This window comes from Diadema setosum, chromosome 1 (assembly GCF_964275005.1).
Source record: "Diadema setosum chromosome 1, eeDiaSeto1, whole genome shotgun sequence".
In the NCBI taxonomy this organism is placed as follows: domain Eukaryota; kingdom Metazoa; phylum Echinodermata; class Echinoidea; order Diadematoida; family Diadematidae; genus Diadema; species Diadema setosum.
In genome coordinates, this window is record NC_092685.1 from 36,945,836 (window position 1) to 36,967,440 (window position 21,605).

Consider the following 21,605-nt stretch of genomic DNA (forward strand, 5'->3'; position numbering starts at 1 on the left):
ACCACCTGGACAGTTGAAAGGCGATAGCATCATCATCTTTGTTAGTTTTATATGGGTAATTTCAGTTAATAAGAACATAAAGGAGAGGTTCCCCTTTAAAGAGAAACTTCCACTTGATACTATTATGCTGGCACCAAGCACTATTAGCTTTTGTTAATTTGCAACATCGACACACGCGTCACAGTTGCACGTGTCAATGTTTAGATCAATCCTTCCATTCCCTGCCCTAGCCCATTGAAGTATTATATAGAATCGAAGCGTACTTAGGAGAAGACTTATATACATGTTCTTTTACTAGTAATACTAGTAAGGAGTACATCAAGCATCCCCCATACAAACGCCATAATACGATATATTATTTCAAAATACCCATAGGGCCTATGTATGCGTCGCTCTGTAAATACTGTGGATGAATGTTTGATCTATTCGCCAGTCAAAATATCACTTCGAGTTATGATCCATTGGTTTGTCTTTTGATCCAAACATATTTAAGATTATTAGCTAAATTTTCTCTTCATTTAATGATAAGCAACACTAAAGACTGTTTCATAATTTGTATCCTGAAAAACAAACAAACATCAGTATCCCTCAAAAAAGTGCTTGTAATAATTTTTCCTTTTTTCAAATGCATCGACGTGTTTTTGTACTGCGTAATTTCCACAGTGACTTCTCGTCATAAAGATACAAATCATGTCAGAAACAATGCTGCTACTACTACTATTCAATACTCGAAGAGAAATGAAAGAAAAACAGGATTTAGACGTGAAATACTATACCACTTATTGTTGTGCTTCCTTCTACAAGGATAATGTCATTTTTTTATGTCATACCACGAATGAAATGTTATTTCATGTCGAATCATTTCCTTCAAGACAACTGTAAGGGAATTTCAAGGGCACGTTCTGAAATACCATGCACATTCTGTCGCAATCGAATAGTTCAAAGGGATTTTTTGAGCAAAAAGATTTCGTCATACTTGTGGCGCAACGCAATAGAGGGACATAGATCCAAGATATCCTTCACCAAATACACTTGTTGTACTATGATTATATCAAACAAATTAATCAGTTATTAATTGAAGAAAAAAAAAGTGGTCAAGCCCTTTGAAATGAGTGGCTACTTAAGTACCGAAATGTGCAAAAGAGAACTGTGTTCATATTGCAAATTAAAACGCAGTCAGAAGAAATGGTATCGCTAAACTGTATCGAATTGAATGTCGCCCTCTATTGTTAGCGCAGTCTGTTTTTTTCCTCCACGAAAGAGATTGTCTCCGTGGTATAACGAGATGGGTGGGTTGGGAACTCTGCTAATTTTCACAATGGAAGGCTCACAGTCGACGGGGGTGTGTCTTGATTACGACGGTTTTGAAGGTCTTTAAAAACACTCAAGTAAAACAAAATTTACAAAACAAACCGACGAGAAAACTAAAGAAAAGAAGAACGACAGGAAAAAAAAAACACTGAAACATGAACATGACAACAGAAGGAATTAAACTGACACATTTCTCCATACACCCCGAGTGTTTGTCCTTTATGGAAGAGAAGGGGGAAAAAAGAAGGGTGAAGGGTAAAAAGGAGTGGAGGATAATGATGATGACAACAATAATAGATATATATGCTTACAAATGCTAATACTACTACTTATAAATATGAAATTAAAACAATTATAAGAGGAAGAAGCTGAAGAAGAAACGAAGAAGAGGAGATAGAAGAGTGGGAGGCTGGAAAAAGAGAAAATGATCAGAAGAAGAAGAAGAAGAAGAAGGAGGAGGAGGAGGACAAGGAGAAGTCGTGGCGATGTCGGCGGAGCAGAACAAAATATTAGTCGATGTGTAGTGAGCGCTAACTCAGTTTCATTCGCTTTTTTTGTTAATTCGAATATTTCCCTCATTGCTGCCAGTCGATGATCGAATGTCGGGAGTTTCCCAGTCAATTTTACAACTTTCATATTCATAATATTTCACAAGAGATCTTCAAAACATGACTTCAATGATAGTTGAAACTAAAATATTTCAACGAGAAGGCTCACTAAGGCCGCAATGCACGAATACTCATCGACCAAAAATTCCACGCCCGCAAGACAACGGAGGCGTTACTAGTACGAGCAGGTTGTTTTCTTAGTCTAAGGGTTCATAACAATTTGGTCCAGTGCGTAAATTTGACTTCTTCTTTTTTTATGTAGATCAGTCAAACAGACGTATGAAGTGTGTACATGTGCATGATTAATGCAGACATGAAGTATGTAGATTACCGGAAATGGTGTATGATAACAGTTTGTCACTTTTGTCGCCGTAAATCAGGAGACTAAATGAGTTTTTTTTCACATGTGTCTGCATAATAAAGACTAGCCAGAATAACGTGAGAAAGTTGAGAGCTTTCCCTGTCTCGTCTCTGCGTCAAGTAACGTTGCATACTACAGTATTTCAACCGGCCATGTGACTCATCAGCTGTTCTCGCAGTGTTCACGAGGCAGTGGTGGAGGAAGGTTGGCCGAAGCACCACGCAGTGAAGAGTCCGGGGGCCTGCTAGTGAATTCCACGCTGGGTTGTCATCAAAACAAACGATGGGTTCCACTTCTTTCAAGTGATGAACGTGCCCGAACTTCTTCTCTGTATATATTTGTGACGTTTTTAAGACCCCTCCGTGGTCTTAATTTAAGTCTGCGTCCATAAAAAGGCGAATAATGTGTTATTTCCCTACTTATAGTGGGAGCTCGTCACTCATAACGAACGGATGTAGGAGAGTGTTTCACCCCGTGCCATCGGCGTAAGTATTGGTGAGAGCGCCGCTCTGATTCAGCAGCTGCATCCAAATCAAGTAAGTGGTGCTGTTTACATATTGTTTATGTTGTATATGCCATGATAGTGATGATTTTGTTGGTTGTAACGAGAGTGGAATACATACCTTGGATAACATACCTTTTGGAGTAGGATGTGTGTTTACATGTAATATCAATTTATTTCTCGATCTTTGGTAACATTAAACATTTAGCAGCTTTTCATTTCAAACTAACACTTTTGAAATTCTGTATACATAATACTAGTAGAATAGTCCTGCTTTGTATATGTCATAGATAATGATGGTGAATGATGATAAGAGGCAGTGTCTATTTTCTCTTTGTACATTGTACAGGTCAGGAACCTCAACAATTTGAAGCGTGGAAGCTGCAGTGACCACTAGGAACTTTTCTTTTCCAAGTGCTTTACCAGTGCATCAAAATGTCAATACCGATACTGGAATATACTGCAGCCAGGCACACCAATACACTCCAGGAATATCTTGTGTGAGGCAGAGGAAACAAAACGGCTTATGTGCCATCTTTGCTCATCATACCAGGATGAGATGGAATCGGCATTACTGCACTCTTCAGTGTAAATAGAAATTGAATGGACAATTTTTACCCAAAATCAAAGATGTGTAGAGCATACAGTGCAATGCTTAGGAAGTGAAAATATTTCAGGAATATGCCAGCAAAATATGTATTTATCTGATTGAGGAAAGCAGTGGTGATCATAAACAGTGGAAGCATTCTTTGGAACATTACAGCTCAGATATTGCAGCTCCTGAAAGATATCACTATGGAAGCCGAAATTCAAACTGAAATACACATTAGTGATGAGGTATTGCCCATCGTCATGTGGACAGTTGCCACAGCAGTGCTGGTGGTGAATGTGGTGGTCCTCATTCTGGGCATCGTCCGGAAGAGAGAAATACCGGTAGATGGGTTCCTCATCCACAATCTGCTCTTCTGCTACCTCCTGCTATGCCTCCACCCCTATGTCATCCTCACCACACAAATCCTCCAGAAACACCATAACACCAAGGAAACGATCATTAATGCCCTGTGCAGCTTTGCCAGTTTTGTGGGTGTGGCCACCTCCACGATGTGCATGTGGACCATGGTGACTCTTGCGAGCAGTTTCCTCCTTCGCCTCCTCTTGCCGAGGCGCTTCAAGAATCTCAAGACGTACCTCAATGCGCTGAGGATCATCCTCATTGCTGAGTGGGTTCTGGTGGGACTCTTTGCTGTGATTCCGCTCATCCCATTTCCCATCTTTGCGGAGGCTCTTGGGGGCACCCGGGAATACCTCTGCCTCCCGCTTCACACCTCCACAGAGCCGATGTGGATCTACACATTAGTGGTGGCATCCATGGATGGTCTCTCCATCATTCTCCTGCTCATGCTCATCGTTGTCACCGCTTGCCAGCTCCACCGGCAGCAGCGAAGCGCTGGTGACTTGACTCCCATGGAGGCCAGGGTGATAGAGAAGAACTCCGCCCTCATCAAGCGTGTTGGACTCATGATGCTGAGTGCAGTGACCTTCCGCTTTCCATGTGTGGTGGTGGTGTTTGGCGCCAACCTTGGGGTCATCATGCCCAAAATGGTCTTCCATTGGGTCTTCGGCATAGTGCTCCCATTCAGTGGTATCATTGGACCTGTGATCTATGTGTTCTATGCTGGCCTGGAAAACACAACCTTGGAAACTTGTTGGCATACTTGCAGAAAGAGAGGTAATATTTCTGACATTTTTTTTTTTTTTTTTTTTTACCAGCTCACCATAGTCATTGGCCTGATCTAACAAGCATTTCAAATTTGACATCATACCACTTCCAGAAGGAAAAAAAAAAACACAAACAGAAGTTGAAAAAAAAAACACCCTTGGAATTGTATAGTGAATTGTCCTCGGGTCTATTCGCTGTCCGCATAAAGGAGACCGTAAGATTCAATGAAGAATTTACTTTGCTGTAACTGTAGAATGTAGTTTTTGATAAATTTCTTATTTTCTCTATATGTGTCATCAGTTGAGGTTTTTTCTGCCTGGAGTATCCCAGTGCAGTGAGGTATTATGCTGACATCTGTTAGTGTATCTCCAGAGCCATAGCTTGGTATAAATGTTGCTCATCACAGATGGCATTGCTCGTTACCTGCGGGGATTGCCCGTCATCTGTGAACATTGCTCATCAGTTTCTAATCACTACCAGAAATCTCTAACCACGGAGAGTGAATCATGAGATTGAAGACCAAGTTGACATCTTACCAGAGGGGTGAAAAACCCAACAAACCATAAGCAAAACTTGATGTCCTTCTCATGTAAGACAGAAAGGTATAATTTGTCTTATGTGATCATCCAAGATGTTCCATAGGATGGTTTCACTGTAGCACAAGTATTCATTCAGATTTTGAATGTTTTCGATTATAGGGAGGATAAAAACCCAATCAAAAACATTCAGAATCTGAGCTACACAAGTATCTGAAGGGCTGATTGTGGACAAATAGCCATGCAGATTATGCCTTTAAATCCATGTTTAAACAGTGAAGCATAACCTGATTAATGATTTCTCTCTACAGTGTGTATCTGAAGGTCCTTCTAGCAGAGCTTTTAATTGATGTTAGGTGAATCACTGTGACACCAAGTGCCATCTCGACAAGAAGATGCAGAAGTTTAGAGGTTTTGCAATCTAGGGAGTTTATAGGACCTGTGTAGTAAGCAAGCATACATATTTGGGAACATTGCATTTTACTGTTTGCCCCATTTCTTATTGAGAATATAGAACTTGATAAATTGATCAAATCTGCACAATTTCTTTTTGAAAGAGAAATAGCTGTAATCTTTAAAGATTTGTTGTCCTTGTTAAGTACAATGTGTATCAGATTGAATTTAGCGAAATTTTGTGAACATTTTAATAATTCCGCAACCCAAATAAAATGTAGTACTTGTATGTGACCAACTTAAGACTCAGATGAAGAGAAGTTTTTATTCTACTTACAAATTGTTAAAGAAGTATGCTGATCTCTAACAGTTAGAAATTGTTTATTGGTGTAAAACTGAGCAAAGGAAAATGGGATTATTGTAATAGAAACATGAAGCTCAGCAAACCACAGAAATGTTGTTTGTAGGACTCGATGGTAAAAAAATCACAAGCAATTGTAAAATTGTGTTCCTGATGTAGTCTAGCCAAGATATTGCTTTTCTGAATGTATATGGCTGTATACATATGAGGTTCTACATCTTTATCATGGTATTACTCACACCGGTGCCTGAAGGCTATTATTTACCCCACAAATATGCCTGATTTCTCAGAGGTATTGTCTTGAGTAACCACTAATGATTCACACTGATTTCACGTGGAAGAGAAGTACCGTACAAGGGTACGGTCTGACAATTTCTGGTCGTGATTCATAATGTATTCCCACAGTGGGCCAAAACCTGTGAAAGGACATGTGCTCCTTTTCTTTGTTTTTGTGTCTTTTTTTTCCCCCTTGCTAGTTAATTTTTCCCCCTACCTCCATTCCTCAGACAGATAGTGCTGTGAGTAAGCCCCTATGGTTTCTGAGGTTTTAGCCCCAATCAATAAGCTCCTTGTCCTTCCAATAGAGCCCAGGCAATGTGTGATGGTGTCCTCAAGCATTAAAGGTACATTACACAAGTAGTCGGGGTTTGTGGGGCAATGGGGGTGGGTGGAGGGGTTGAGAGGGTGATTTTTTTTTTTCCCGTAGACTCCTATTAATATAGGAAGGCTATTGAATATATAGAAAATGCAGGTATCAGGATTCGAGGCATGATTGCAACAAATGAATAACTGAAAGCCTTTGCGAACTTCACACCAGAAGAACAATAAGTTACTGAGTGTTAATTTTGAAGTCAAGAAATGAGAGGGTTGCACGGTGGTGGGTTTTTTCAGGGAGGTGGGACTCTCACCTCCCTGGTTTTGTTGGATAGTTTTGGGCTAAAATATTAGGCCTCCATATTTCCATGAAAATACCAAAAGTTGTCTTAAAGATTAAAATGCAAGAATTGCTCAATGTGCAAGGTAAGGATTACACAGGAGTACAGTTAGTAGTCACAAACTGATGCCTTTTCACTTCTGTTTATCAGAATATTTGACATCAGTTTTACTCCTGCAGTGGTTTATTCCTTGAAGTTATATAATAATACACTGGAATTAATTAGAGTTAGATGCGTAGATTTGTGTCTGTTAAATGTGATGATGTGATGGACATACGAAAACCGGAAAGATGTAAAAGAAAGATCCTGTAAACTTTAAGGGGGATTGCAGCTTTAATGTAACCTGAGTTTTCTTGGAGAGCAGAGCAAACACATGGAATGGAGAGAAAACCCTAATCCTTTTGACTTTTTTCCCCTCCCATGTGACCCCAAGGTTGTTTTATGTACTCATGTCTGGGCGACTGGATCTGAGCGCTTTTGGCCCCATGTCTCAGTTTTCTTTCATTGTTCCTGCTGAATGCACTTTTTAAAAGTAGAGTGGATGGAATATTGATTTTAATGAATTTGAGAAACGGAACTCCTTGTTCAAAAATTCATCACTTTTATCAATCTGAATTGGATTGAAAGTGTAATGTTAATTGCATACAATTTATGCTGGCCTTCGATGAGTCATACTCGCTTTGGCATACTGATGAAGAACTATTCTGATGATAAGTGGCTTAAGTGCTTTTTGCTCTCAGAAGTGATTTGAAGCGCATGTAACATCAGATATGAGATAATAGTTATATATAAAGTCAGTATTTTACCTAATTTACTTCAACTAAATGCATTAAAATATTTGTTTAGATAAAGAATGAGCTTGGGATACTATCTCTTTACCAATTCTCTCAAGTCCACTATACTTTCTGCTAGATGAATTTAATTCTTTATGTTGGATCAGTTGTGTAAAATAGAAAATCCTTCATTTTTTTTTGGATGAAATTCTTTCAGGGTTTTGCATTGTTTAAGGAGGAAACAAAATCCTTATTTGATGGAATTTCTTTTTCACTTCAATATTCTGTTTGCGTGGCTTTTCTGAGATGTTTGAGGGAGAGCTTTCTTTGTCAGCCAGGAATTCTTTTGGTATGAGGAATATATGCCACCAATAAATCATGACTGGAGATGGTGAAATAGGGACAGTATATCAACTGGGAGGAGAGATGATGCTAAAAAGATACCATCAAGCGTTGTGCCCTTAGAGTCTTGCCCCTTCACCCTCATGTGCAATGTTGTATAAACAATACATTTAAGCAAGAGTGTCAGTTTCTGGATACATTGCATACCAGGACGTGATACAGCCATGCTATGTGTGGAACAATTTCACAAGGTTATAAATTCTAGTGCACATGGTGCTATTGGAAATACAATGTTACTTTCAATAACACAGGAGAGTGCCATGTTTGTTCTCTGCACACAGGCCTTGACACAAAGGGTAGACTAAGGACAAAAGGATGAGACTCGCTCATCACTTGTTCAAATAAACCAAGCTTTGTCCTTAAGACTAGTATCATGATACTGATTTGGTCAAAAGAACCCCCCCCCCACACAAAAAACAAACAAACCCAACAACAAACAAACAAACAAACCCTTTCCCTCGCCCCTGATAATTTTTACCCAAGGTTCCATAGCAATGGAAGGTACATTGATTACTGTACAATACATAATGCATTTCTCAAGCAATCAGTCCTTTAACTGTCCATGGTCATAGATTTTGTTTGTCTATCCTTTTGACAGAATCCTCCAACTGAATTCTTTGACTCTACCTGACACTTTGCACAAGGATATTAGTTTTGACAGACTGGTGTTACATAATCTTCCATGTGTTGATATACTGAAAATCTTATCATATATTGATGCATAGTAATAGTATGTACTGTACTTTTGTATTTTATATTACCACTACCTAAAATGAATTAATATATCAGCTTTTTCTGACTCATATTAGAAAATGCACACCTTCATTGATGTTTTCTTTTAGTTTAAAGACAGGTCTTTGTATGATGTTTCATAGGGAATATACTTGCATGGGGACATACTTTGTAGTACTCTTGCATGTGCTCAGGGAGGTGATGTGCCTGACATGCCAGAAAAGTGAGTTCAGTGTTGATTCAAGGAGTTTCCTTCCATGATTTTTTTTTTTTCTTTGCAGCTGTGAAAAGTGGAAGTGCCCTGCGCCTGGGATTGGGGCGGGTCACAGGTAATGTGCCCCCCTCCAGGGGAAGAGGACAGGGGAAGGGGACAGATGCAGATGGAGCCATGAGCATCGGGGTGGGGCCCCACCCTCATGATACCTTACCCAGAGGTAGTAACCGGGCTCCTGGGGAAGCCCTCTGGATAGAACCCGTTGTCATGCCTTCAAGACCCCAGGTAAGAGTCTTTGACCTTTCTCCCCCTGCTCTTTCTTTCTTTCTTTCTTCCTGTGTCTCTCTCTTTTTTCCCTCCCTTTTATACACCATTCTTATTTATAAACTGAGAGTGATAATATAACCTGGTAGAGTTTGAAGACATAAACTTGGCAGAAAGTAATTTTGTGCCGCCTCTCATACTGTAGTGTGGCAAGACCACTTCCAAAGATGATACGATGGCATTGTACAGTGTGTCTCTACAAAAAGTAAACCCAACTTCAACAGCAAATTTTCAGAAAACTATAAAATATTTTGCACATTATTTTTTCATGGTTAGATAGTCCAATAAGTCCTCTATCCAATGATACCACGTAGGTTATGTAACTCTCATGCATGACTGAGCATGATTCAACTTAGTGAATGGGTGTGAAATTATCACTGTGGCAAGTTATTTCTTGCTATTGTCATGCATTCAGGGCATATTTGAAGTTAAATTTTTGTCACATGTTAGGCCTATGACTGCATAACAACTTCAGCAAAGGTTATTCTTGACACAGGCACACATCACATGCTTTCCAAACATGGTACAGTTGACAATTGAGCAGAGAGTGTTCCTGGTAACTCGATACCAGGAAACAAGAAGTTTCGTGGAAGTTCAAGAGGCTTTTCGGGTGCAGTTCCCCAACAGGCAGCCTCGAACAAAAAGAGCCATCTGGTACAATGTGAGAAAGTATGCTGATCACGGAACTTGCCACAGTGATGATTTCACACCCATTCACTAAGTTGAATCATGCTCAGTCATGCATAAAAGTTACATAACCTACGTGGTATCATTGGACAGAGGACTTATTGGACTATCTAACCATGAAAAAATGATATGTAAATATTTGATAGTTTTCTGAAAATTTGCTGTTGAAGTTGGGTTTACTTTTTTTAGAGACACACTGTATAAGTTTTTTTAATGGCTACTGAAGCTCCTTTGTGCAGAATTATTCAAGCTTTGCAAAACAGGTCATTCTCATTTATTATCTGTGACAACAAAAACACTTGGTAATATTTTAACTGTAAGTAATGCAATGAGTATGAAGGAATGTATGGTTCAAAGTAAAAAATTAGGAATGGTCCCCTTGACTAGATACACTGTAAATGTGCTTGTTTTATTAGTGTGAAGAGGTCCTCAAACACTTTGAATATCAAAGAATATGTCTGCCCCTTTGCTGCCGAGCAGTATTGAATATCTCAATCTTTGTGAGAAGAAGGTTACTATATTTGTGTAATGAGTTGGTATCAAATATGGAAGGGTAAAGCATGTGTAACAAGAGGTACTATACGAGCTGAAATTTTTGCGGTGGTTTTATTTTCGCGTATTTCGCGAATCGTCTGAACCGCGAAAATAACAACATGCAAAAATAACAACGCGCGAACAATTAAGTCCAGTTAGACCCTTGCAACCGCAAAATTAACAACACATGAAAATGTTCTCCAAGTAGCGATTTGCGAAAATATCTGTATGCGAAAATTTCAGCTCATACAGTATGTGATGCCAAGGACTCTGTCCAATACTGGTAATCTCAGTACTGAAGTTTTCCTGTTTTAATGACATGCATGAAATCAGCATTGTAGCTCTATGAAACAAGTCATACTTCCATATTAGGTCACATGTGTTTGCAAGCAGCCACATCATACTCCATGCTTTGTTGGGTTCTTCTGATTTATTAGCACAGGAAGAAACAAAGAACTGAACATGACACCAGATAGTAGCAAGCTGTTTCTTTTTTTTCAGGATCTTCCTCCATAAAGATACAGACTTTTAGGCAGTTCACATTGTAAATCCTTCAGACCCTCAGTGAATTTTAACATTTAGCACCTATTGTTCAGAATCCTTTCCTTGAATGTAATGGCATAAGGGGAGCCACATAAAAGATATTCACCATTTGGTTGTGAAATTGGTAACATACATATCAAGGTTTGCTGGAATTTTAGATTTGAGTATCTGCCCTAATTGTTTTCCCCTCTAACAGTCATGCTAACTCTCTCTGATGCTATATCATCCATAAAATTATGCTTTAGGTGTTGAATTTACCAAGTAGAGCCACCAATTGACGAATCTGGGTGAGCTTACCTTGCAAGGATTGAGATAATGTAAAACAAAGATAACTTTGTTTTGCACATTTTGCATGTGGGTCACATGGAAAAAAACGTGACTTCCCCAGGGACTTCTCAAACCAAAGAAAGTGATATATCGTTGATGTTTTATCACGTTGCGTAACATAAGTTTGACCGAGTAGAGCAAGTGGGAAAGATCTGGGGCACGGGCATGTTTGTGCGCACTAAAACTGTTTTGAGATGTCGCAAGGTCGTGCCACTTTGAGAGAGCCTTTGACGAATCTGCATTTACAACATAATCAGCTACTAAGGCAAGGTGCAGGAGATGTCTCAAGTCGGATGATGTTTCAACCCTGCTCAATGCGGCTGTTTTATGAACATTGAAATGTGATGCCACTCGGCACGCAGTACCACCACATATCAGGGTACTTTGACAGACTGTGTAACACCATAACGTGTTTTTTTCACCTTGGTGTCTGACTGCAACTGTCCATCAGAAACACACTGATGAAACATTCTTCTCTAGACGTGTTACATTCACAACACTTTGTTACGCAGTCTTCTGCATGCCAGTATGTGTGCATGCATAGTGCCTCAGCTCACCAAAAGTACACAATATGCACCAGTTTAGTCGGCAAACTTTCAAAAAATGGTGCAGGTAGTAATCCTGATATAAATTGGGGCTGGGTGGGGAGGAGGCAGGACCTGATTTGAAACAAAGAAGGCTTGTTGGAGCTTGACACTAGGAGTCATCTGCAAAAGACATCATGGCATCATTAAGTGAGTTTCAAGATGTGGCATCTACTTAAGATATTGAGTTCTTCATGCCTAAGACATACTTTTTGGGCTTGCTGATAGAAAGATACATCCACATGGACATGCACTGAGGTGTATGAGGATTTATAAATAGGCCTACTAGTTAACATTTTTTTGTCTGCTCCACTTTTGACCATTGTGCTAATTATAACGGGAGTGCACTGTACCCTTGATATCTGAAGAGTGTGATATTAGGGAGAGGAGTCAGCACTACTTAATTGTTGCTGCTGTGTTAAAACAAAAATTAATGGAACCTTATTAAAAAATAATTTGTTCCAAACAACTGACATCAAATCAGACCATAATAAATCGTAAACAAATTAATCATTATTATTGACATTGTTATGAAATATAAAATCTCCATGGGGAAGCTCATAATAGATGTCTCCACGAGGGAACTCATAATGAGTGTCTCAACAAGGGAGCTGGTAGGGGAGGAGGTCTCCACAAGGGAGTTCATAATGGAGGTCTTCATAGCATTACTTGCATCATGATTGAGAGACACACGTTCTCATCGGGTCATTAGGCGACAATTGCTGTCTCTCTTGATATTGTAACATATTACGCTATTTTTGGCATACTAGATGCCCAGTAATTGGTAGTTTGGGGGAATACTGATAATATGTAAGTTTGTTTGACAGTCCATATTTTATTTATTACATCTATCTTTACATTTGTTCTCTAATCAAAACTAGATCAAAGTTCAAATCCGATTTGCTCAAAATGTGTGTTCTATTATCCGTTTCTGAATTGTAATGACACATCTACTATAAGAAAATAAAATAAGCAAAACCTGCATTGTGTATATCCCATTTTCAAGCATATCCAAAAATGCACATCGGTTTTTTTTCTTTTAATTGCATCGTGATAAATCTCCCTTTAATTGGATAAATGATTACAGTCCTGAGGGTAGAGATTACACACTCTCAAATCTACTTTGGGATAGTCTGGAAGTGTCAAGAAGAGGATCAAAACCCACGTAAAAAAAAAAAAAAAAAGCTAAAGGGAATCAAATATATCTTGTTAGTAATAGAAAATTCCTACATAGTGATACCTCTTTATTTTCCAGACTTATGTTCATGTTTCCCCTGAGTATGGTTCTTTCTCTCTCTCTCTCTCTCTCTCTCTCTTTCTTTCATTCTTTATCTATCTATCTATCTATCTATCTATCTATCTCTCTATCTATCTATTTATATATCTATCTATATATCTATCATATATGTCTGAACCACATTATGCTGACACAAATGTTCAAGTGTTTGATAACTTTCAAAGATTTATGTGTTTAGTTTAAGTTACAGGTACCGGTATATCAAATTTATTTGAAATAGTGTATGCAAAAAATGAAGCAGAGAGAGAGAGAAAACAACAACAACAACAACAAAGGAAATCAGGACATGGGTCATGCTGTCTTCCGAAGCAGGATTAGAAAAAAAAAATGGTTTGTCACCAACAATAAACTTAAAAGTCATGCTAAATTTGTAAAATTAGAAGGGGGAAGGGAAAAAAGAGCAAGGAAAGACATATTTCTTTCACAAGTGTGAAATATTGTACATGCTGTATATTTTGCAAAGTTTTATTTTGCAAATTTTGCAAGTCTGGCGCTATTCATAAATTTAACAACACATGAAGTTATTATCTCTGACCTTGCCATAAATGCAATGTGCATTTGTACAGATGTCTCCCTTCGTTATCATACCCCATAATCATGAATTTAAGTCCTCACAAAATTGTCAGGAAGTCCCAATTCGCGAATGATTAGACTTGCTAAAAATATGGCGTTTATACAGTAGGAATATTGGGAATCTGTGCATTGATGAAGTTATTTGAAATGGAAGATACTCCACGAAAGATACCGTCTGCTCAATTCTTCCTAGAATTACGGGATAGTGGAGTGGCAAACGAGTAATGGTTCTCCACGGCGCGGCCTCCTGCAGACCTTCAACCCAGACCACTACCAGCAGTGGAAGACGGAAGCTCTTATCCTGTCTAGACTTCAGTCCAAGCGTTATCACCCGCACATTATTGAGTGCCTCTGGCATTCCAACAGCTCCAAGACCAGACTGGACAGAGGGGCTGGCAAGGAGTCTACTAGACCCGTTTATCTTGAGAGGTAAGAGGCATGCTGGGAATCGCAAAGTGCCTGACTACTGGTAGGCAAACAAATAGACAGATTCAGTAATATATTCAGATTTTATGCATGCTTTGTTCACAAAAGTTGCCCTTAACAATCACAAAACATGTCAGAAGTTTGCCTGACCTAGCAACAACTACGTGAACTCCTGGGTATTGAAACTTCATGGGGAAACAGGTATATGAAATGCTTTGTTACTAGCCTGTTGGGAAAAGATCCATAGATTGTAATAAATTACAGAAACGGTCAATTGCAAAGTGCCTGACTACCTGCAGGCAGACAAATGATAAATATCTACTTTCCAGGGAACACTTTTAAGAGATATTTGTTGCATTATATTCATGTGGATTTCCAATCAGAAGTCAACTTAGTGTGATATTCAATAGACCATTTCTGGTATGTGTTACAATTTAAGGATGTTTCTTTTCCATGAGCCTGGTACTGAAGATTTCATACATCTGCTTGAGTTCAATAAGAAGGAATTCACTTAGTTGTTGCGAGACAGGGCAAGCCTATGGCAACTTTTGTGAACAAAGCGTGCATAGAACTTGAATACTTAAGAGAAACAGTCTGCCTAGCAAATTTTGAGCAGATCTGTCCGAAGCAAGGTACAGTGCACTCCCGTTATAACGAAATGCTCGGGACCGGCAGTTTTCTTTCGTTATAACGAAATTTCGTTATAACCGAACAAATACAATATACATGTATAACAAAAATAAGGAAACCTCGCTTATATCATATTCTGTTTGTTGAATACTCATCTTACACTGTGCAGATATGTGAAACGGAGTGGTATACTGTACCTTTTAAATTTCGTTTGGATATTACATTAAAGAGAGCATAAAATTGACGGAAACTGTGCGTGACACACGGAGCGAACACACGGAGCGAACACACCGTGATGTGAAGCGTTCGCCCATGCTTGTTCCGCTACGAATTGTCGAAGGCGATCCGCATTTCGTTATAACGGAGCACATTTCTTTTGTTTTTCTTTGTCCGTGGGGCTCGGAAAAGACTTCGTTATAACGAAAATTTCGCTATAACCGTGTTCGTTATAAGCGAATTTTGTACCATAGACATTAATGGCGATAATTTTGGGACCAGAAGTTTTACTTCGTTATAACGAAATTTCGTTATAACCGTGTTCGTTGTAACGGGAGTGCACTGTATCAATAGACAATGCAATTGTGTAATGATATTTGGCATAACAGTTCCTTTACTTCTTTGAATGGAGTTTGATGTATTACGCTTCCCGCGTTGTCACATAAAGGATGATCTTATGACTGTGGAAGCTGTCGACAAATTGTTGCTCTTCAGTATCGAGTACTTTTTGTTTCAGTCGTCACAATGAATACATGTGACTGTTCAATTACAGTCACATTCATTTCATATCATAGCAGAGCAATTAAAAAAAAAATAATGATATTAATAGGTGGTATATGACATTGATACTTAATCCTCATGATGTTTCACCTCTTGGATTGAACTAAGTATATTATGTTGAAAGCCTTTGTACCTGCCAAGACTATCCAAACTACACTGCTCAAGTGCCTGATGAGGAAAAATTGATATCATCATGTCCCAGTCAAATTTACATAATTTATTTAAGCACGGCAACATACTTACAGTCCGAAAACTGTTCTTCCGCAGGTCCGTGCAGATAGAATGCAACATAAATATACATGTATCAGAAATGAAAAACAAAACTCGTACATAAAAAACAAAACAAAACAAGACATAGAAAACAGACAAACATGGTGATGAAACTACGGCACACATCTCGATAGAAACAAACATGATCAATCAAAGATAACCATGTACAATTACTATACAAGTACATTGCCATAGTTTAAAATGAACGAGATGATAACAAAGGAGAGTACATACCTATGTACATTTTCTGTGGCCAGAGTAAGAGTCCATAAGTAGCCAGAGTAAGGGTTTGAAAGTTCCCAGATGGTGGATACCAGTGACAAATGACTGTCAACTGGTCTTCATTTGCCACGCCCAGCATCCAAAGTCCATGGTGGTGTGGTGGTGGTGGTTTGGGATATGCTTAAGTGACACACTATGAAAGACGAAGGCAAAACAACTTGAAGTTTCACTGCATCTCCTCACCAATTATTGTGATTTTTTCTATTATTCTATGTATGTCATAATGAGACATAATCAGATTTACTTAAACAACACCTGAATCTTTAATGCTAGAGGACCAAAATAAAGGAATATTGTTATATAAAGAAAAGTGCTTTTTGATTCAGAAATTCACATTATTTTCTAAATACTAGTCGGTGTTATCTATGTTACGAGAGTCCATGTGGCTATGTTAAACTTGTAATTATAAAATACAGTAGGAAAACTTTGATAAATAGCTTTTTGGAATGAATACTAAAGTATATGATACCACACAGCCAGAATAGTTTGCAACACACTGTACATATCCTTTCTAGTTACCACTTTCATGGTTTGTTGACTGAGTTTGCACATTTAGGTGGAGATATAGAATGTATCAGAACAATTACCTTCTAAGGACAGTTTTTATACTGGTTTAATAATGATAGGGTGAGGTTTAGGGTTAGAATCAAGGTTAGGGTTATGATTAAGTTCAGGGTCATGGGAATGGTCTTTGGAAGTTGTCCAGGGGTAATTGTTCTAGAACTGAAGCATCTCACATTTGTAATTAAAAAATATACATACTAGGATATCTTATAAAGGACATGGAAAAGTGTGTCCCATCCTTGCTGTTTCGTTGATGAAAACGTTTGGTAAAACTGAAGGGTACTGTGATGCACTTTCTCTCAGCAACCAGTATAACTAAGAAGCATTTGTAGGACATGTTTTTATACCCCCGCCAAACGAAGTTTGAAGGGGGTATATAGGAATCAGTGGACGGTCGGTCGGGCGGTCGGGCGGTCGGTCCGTTGCAAATCTTTTTGTTTTTGTTTTTGTTTTGTCGCATTTTTACCTTATTTTTGTCCTCTTTTTGTCCTCTCTGTAAAACTGAGACTGTTAGATAAGTTGACCCTTATACCAAAACGAAAGTGGGGCAAGGGGTCAGTCTGTTACTCTGATGAGAGACCAAGGATCAAAGGATAATTGCTCTTTGATACCATGCCTGCATCAACAATCTCACTTACAGTATATTTCCATAATTATCCCCATAAAAGTGGTAGCATAAATTTCAGGGTGTGCGATGTGGGTCGTTGAACAGGAATTGATCTATTCCAGCATTAGTCGTGTAGCCCTCATTTATGAGTAGTGGGGGTTCTACAAACAAGCAAACAGGTGCGGTACAACTTACCACGGCAACCGATCAAGCTGATACTGCCCAAAATTGACTGGTGAAAAATGTGGAATTTGCATTTGAAGTTTGCATACATTGCTGATTTCTCAAATATGCCCTGAAAATTCTATGGCACATATTTATCTAGAATAGCCTTTATTTGTAGTTGTCATCAAAGACAGCAAAAAGTATAACAAACTGATTAGGGAAGCATACTGATACTGGACATCATCTGGGGCCAGATTTCAGGGGAAATGAATGGATTCTATGAAATGAAACCACATTACCTCTGACATGAAGATTTGCTTGGACAATATGTAATGTACTCGTGAGATATTCAGTGTATTGATGAGCATGATGCTTTATGCCATGGTATGAAAGGGTTGTAAGTATCAGCTTCACTGGGTTTGGATGAAATCAGTTGCCCCAGTCTACACACAAAGTTGACGCTGCTTTGAAGAGTTCACAGTTCTATAGAGTTAATCAAAAGTTAATTTGTAATTCCGCCCTCATTTTTTGCAACTAAATGGAAAAAGTTTGAGCCAGAATTTGCCATTGTCAATGAAGTCATTTCTAATCTGTATGTATGCTTAGCATGGCTATACTTTTAAATGAGGAAAGGTTGCCAGATATAGGATAATGTGTCATGATTTCATCAAGTGGTTCAGGAGTCTAGAATAAATCTAAAAACAAAAACAAAAACAAAAACACAGATGAATAAATATTAGCATTGATAATTTGTACGTCAAAGTTCAAAGAAAACTGAGCCATGGACAGCTTGTTGAAAATTGGTGTGTTCGTGTGTGTGTGTGTGTGTGTGTGTGTGTGTGTGTGTGGTGTGTGTGTGTGTATTTGAGTGAATGTCATATTTGTGGGTGTGTGTATGGATTGTGTGTAGGTGTAGGTGTGGGATGCCCCTAAATGGTAAACATTTCAATTAATCAGGTAACCTACTTAATCAGGAGGTTAGTACAGGGTGGTGTCCCCAAATCCTGTTTTGACTGACCTTTCCTTTTTTCTGGAGCATTGCAATGCTAGTTCCAAATGTTTACCCCCTTGTTCCAAGTGTGTTTTAGGGCAGAAGATTGTAAACAGTATGAGAGTATTAATGTTTTGTCTTGTAAATAATGTTGCAGACTCTTTAATTGGAGATTTGGCATAAATCTGTGATGAGATGTTTTTGCGTTCCTCTTGACCCGGGTGTAAATGGTTATGTGGAAAGCTGAGGGAATGATAGTGGCATGTATGTATTATTAGAACTCAGTATCATTATCATTCATTGTTATCATTATTGCTGTTATTGTTATTTTTATCATTGTAAGTAGCAGTAGTAGTTTTAGAAATAGTAGTAATATATTTGTCTTAATTTCATTGTCACTTTTATCAAATTATTATTGTCATTGTTAGTAGTATAGTAGGATGAGTTGTTGTAGTAGTGGTAATGATAGTAGTAATCATCTGTATCTTTTAACTAGTTTACAAATCATTAACATCATTGTGAATATAGATGCTATGGATACTTGTGTTAAAATTCTTTGTATTCCACATCTGCCAAAAGATAGAAATCAAAAGAAAATAGAAAAGGTAGATGGCTAAAGAGAGAGAGATATAAAAAAGAAAATTGCACTGATAATGATAGACAGATCAGAAAAGGAGCAGAAACAAAGTAACTACTGTGGTCATTCATTACCTGCGCTAATTTCATTCCTCTGTCATCGCAAGATTGGTACTGCGTACAAGTTACCATTTGTGAAGCAAAGAGCTACAGCGGTCCTTTAAAACACATCATGAATATGAAAAAGTCATTAAAAATGCAGTTCGCCAGGGGAAAAAAAGTCAGCAGTAAACAATACCTCTGTCACCATTCACCATTAGAAAGAGATGAATGAGTTTTGATTCGTCAGCAGTCTCTTGATCGAAAAGCGGTGCGACCAAGGCTGGCTGAGCGTCACAAAACAATATTTTGATCCAGTGATGGTAGTATTTGTGCCATGGTACATGTGTTTCTTCCATCAGAGCAGAGAAGAAAAAAAAACCCACCAGAGACCAAGAAATCTGAAAATGAAATTGAATGTCCTGGGCAATGAGTTTGTCTCACAAAAATAAACTCACAGGGCATGTTTGGGAGTGATCATATTTGCATATGTGTAGCCGAGGGTGGTGGCATAATGACACCCCTAGGGGATCCAGCCAAGGGTAATTTAGAGGGGTGAGCCAGGGTACATGGCAGAGAGTCAAGTCCATGGCTTTAGGAAGGAGGAAAGAAGGAATTAACCATGGACACTGCAAGTAAGGAAGAGTGAGATGGGCAAAAATAGATAGATAAATAGAATAGGTAAATAGATAGATAGATAGATAGATGAATATAGATAGGTGAATAGAATAGATAGATAGATAGATAAATAGATAGATAGATAGATAGATAGATAGATGGATATATAGATAGATGAATAAAATAGATAGATATATAGATAGATCAGATAGATAGATGAATAGAATTGATAGTTAGATAGATAAATAGATAGCTGAATAGAATAGAATAGATAGATAGATAGATTAATAGAATAGAATGAATAAATAAATAAATAGATAAATGGATAGAAAGTATGGATATCCAATTTCTTTCAAAAAAATCAAAAAGGAAAGAGAACAGTTCTGGCAACCAGCGGTACGCACCTAGAATCACCACATTCTTCATGTCATGTAATATGATTTTCGTTTGCATTTCATGTTGAAATGCAAAATAAGTAATAATAATGAAAAAAAATACAAAAAAAGGGAAAAATCCTCAGATTCACATGGAAGAAGAAAAAGAGACAGGAACTGGGGAGTAACGGGCAGAAAATACAAGCTAAAGGGCTCTGTCCACGAGTCTAATTGTCAGAGAAGAGAGAATTGCAGTAAGTGCAAAGCGAGAGAATGAGAGAATACCGATTCAGATTTAGATTTAGATTTTAAAAAGCAATGAATTGGAAAGTTTTTATCAGAGTTGTTGTTTTTTTTTTGTTTGGTTGAAGATTGTTGTTTCTTTAACTGGTGTCAACAAGGGGAGGAAAATATGCGTGGTGAAGGAGGAAGGAAGAGATATGTAATTGCAATGCAGGATTGAGCTGGCTTAGCAAGTTGGTGCACTGGGATTTCAGTGGGATTAGATGATTTAACCATGTCCCCTTACTGGAGGCCAGACTAGCCATGCATAATAGCAGTGGTATCTTCAGACACCAGCTCTTAAAGAGGCTTTTTGAAGGAATGCTTCAGGTCCATTATCGCTGTCATCTTTAGGGTTGAAGTGATGGTAAATATGGTGTGTATGTGGATTACACTTCTGATCTTTGCAAGTAGACTTGTTACTGATGCATGGGGGAGGTGAATGGGAAGATGAAGAATTAATCTGTACACATCCAAACACATGGGGGGGGGGGGGGGAGGGAGACAACACCCACTTTTGATACATTATGTTTCGTTTAGAGGCTAGATGGATAGTGAAAATCCACTTCAAGGTCACGCTCACTGTATTGAATGGAGTAGAATCAAGAAAGAAAACAAACTGAGATTGGACAACAATGAAAAAATTTCTGGAATTTCATGTTTCTCATGAGAGTAAAATCAGTCATAATTACACATGCAAATTGAATTAGTGATTATGTCACATCCTCACAAGTTTAATGTTTGCTTGCACACAGATATCTTCACCAAATTTTCTTCTTTAGTTCTGCATCCCTTCCGAAAGAAATTACATGTATCTGTCACATCAAGTTGTCATTCAGTTGAATCTTGAGGGATGATGATCTCTAACATTAAAAGGGGAGGGATTATGATTGCCAGGTAATTGAAAAAGAGTATGAATATTTCATACACAAATTATGAATATTTTACATACACTTGAATCGGAGAATGATGATGTAATCACTTTATCCCCATGTCTAAATTGCATGGAGAATGATGACGTAATCACTTTATCCCCATGTCTAAATTGCAAATTCATTGTTGTAACTACTATCACCATTTTGCAGAGCTTGTTGTACTCGAATATACTCAAAAATTCTCATACATTGTTTGTGTGACTTCAGTGAAGTTTGTAGAAATGGGAGTGAAACCTCAAAGGTCAGACATCAAAATAACCAAGATTTTTTTTTTTTTTCCAAAGAGGTGGCA

At 38.2% G+C, this 21,605-nt stretch overlaps 1 protein-coding gene across 1 annotated transcript in view; it reads left to right on the forward strand.

Moving 5' to 3' along the window:
• The first annotated feature begins 3,145 nt into the window (after positions 1-3,145).
• Positions 3,146-21,605, forward strand: part of LOC140230113 (uncharacterized) — a 117,035-nt gene continuing 98,575 nt past the window's right edge. The window contains exons 1-3 of the mRNA XM_072310314.1: positions 3,146-4,511; positions 8,916-9,133; positions 13,911-14,146. Of these exons, the coding sequence (XP_072166415.1) occupies positions 3,578-4,511; positions 8,916-9,133; positions 13,911-14,146 (1,388 nt within the window). The 5' untranslated portion in view covers positions 3,146-3,577. The remainder of the gene's footprint in view (positions 4,512-8,915; positions 9,134-13,910; positions 14,147-21,605) is intronic.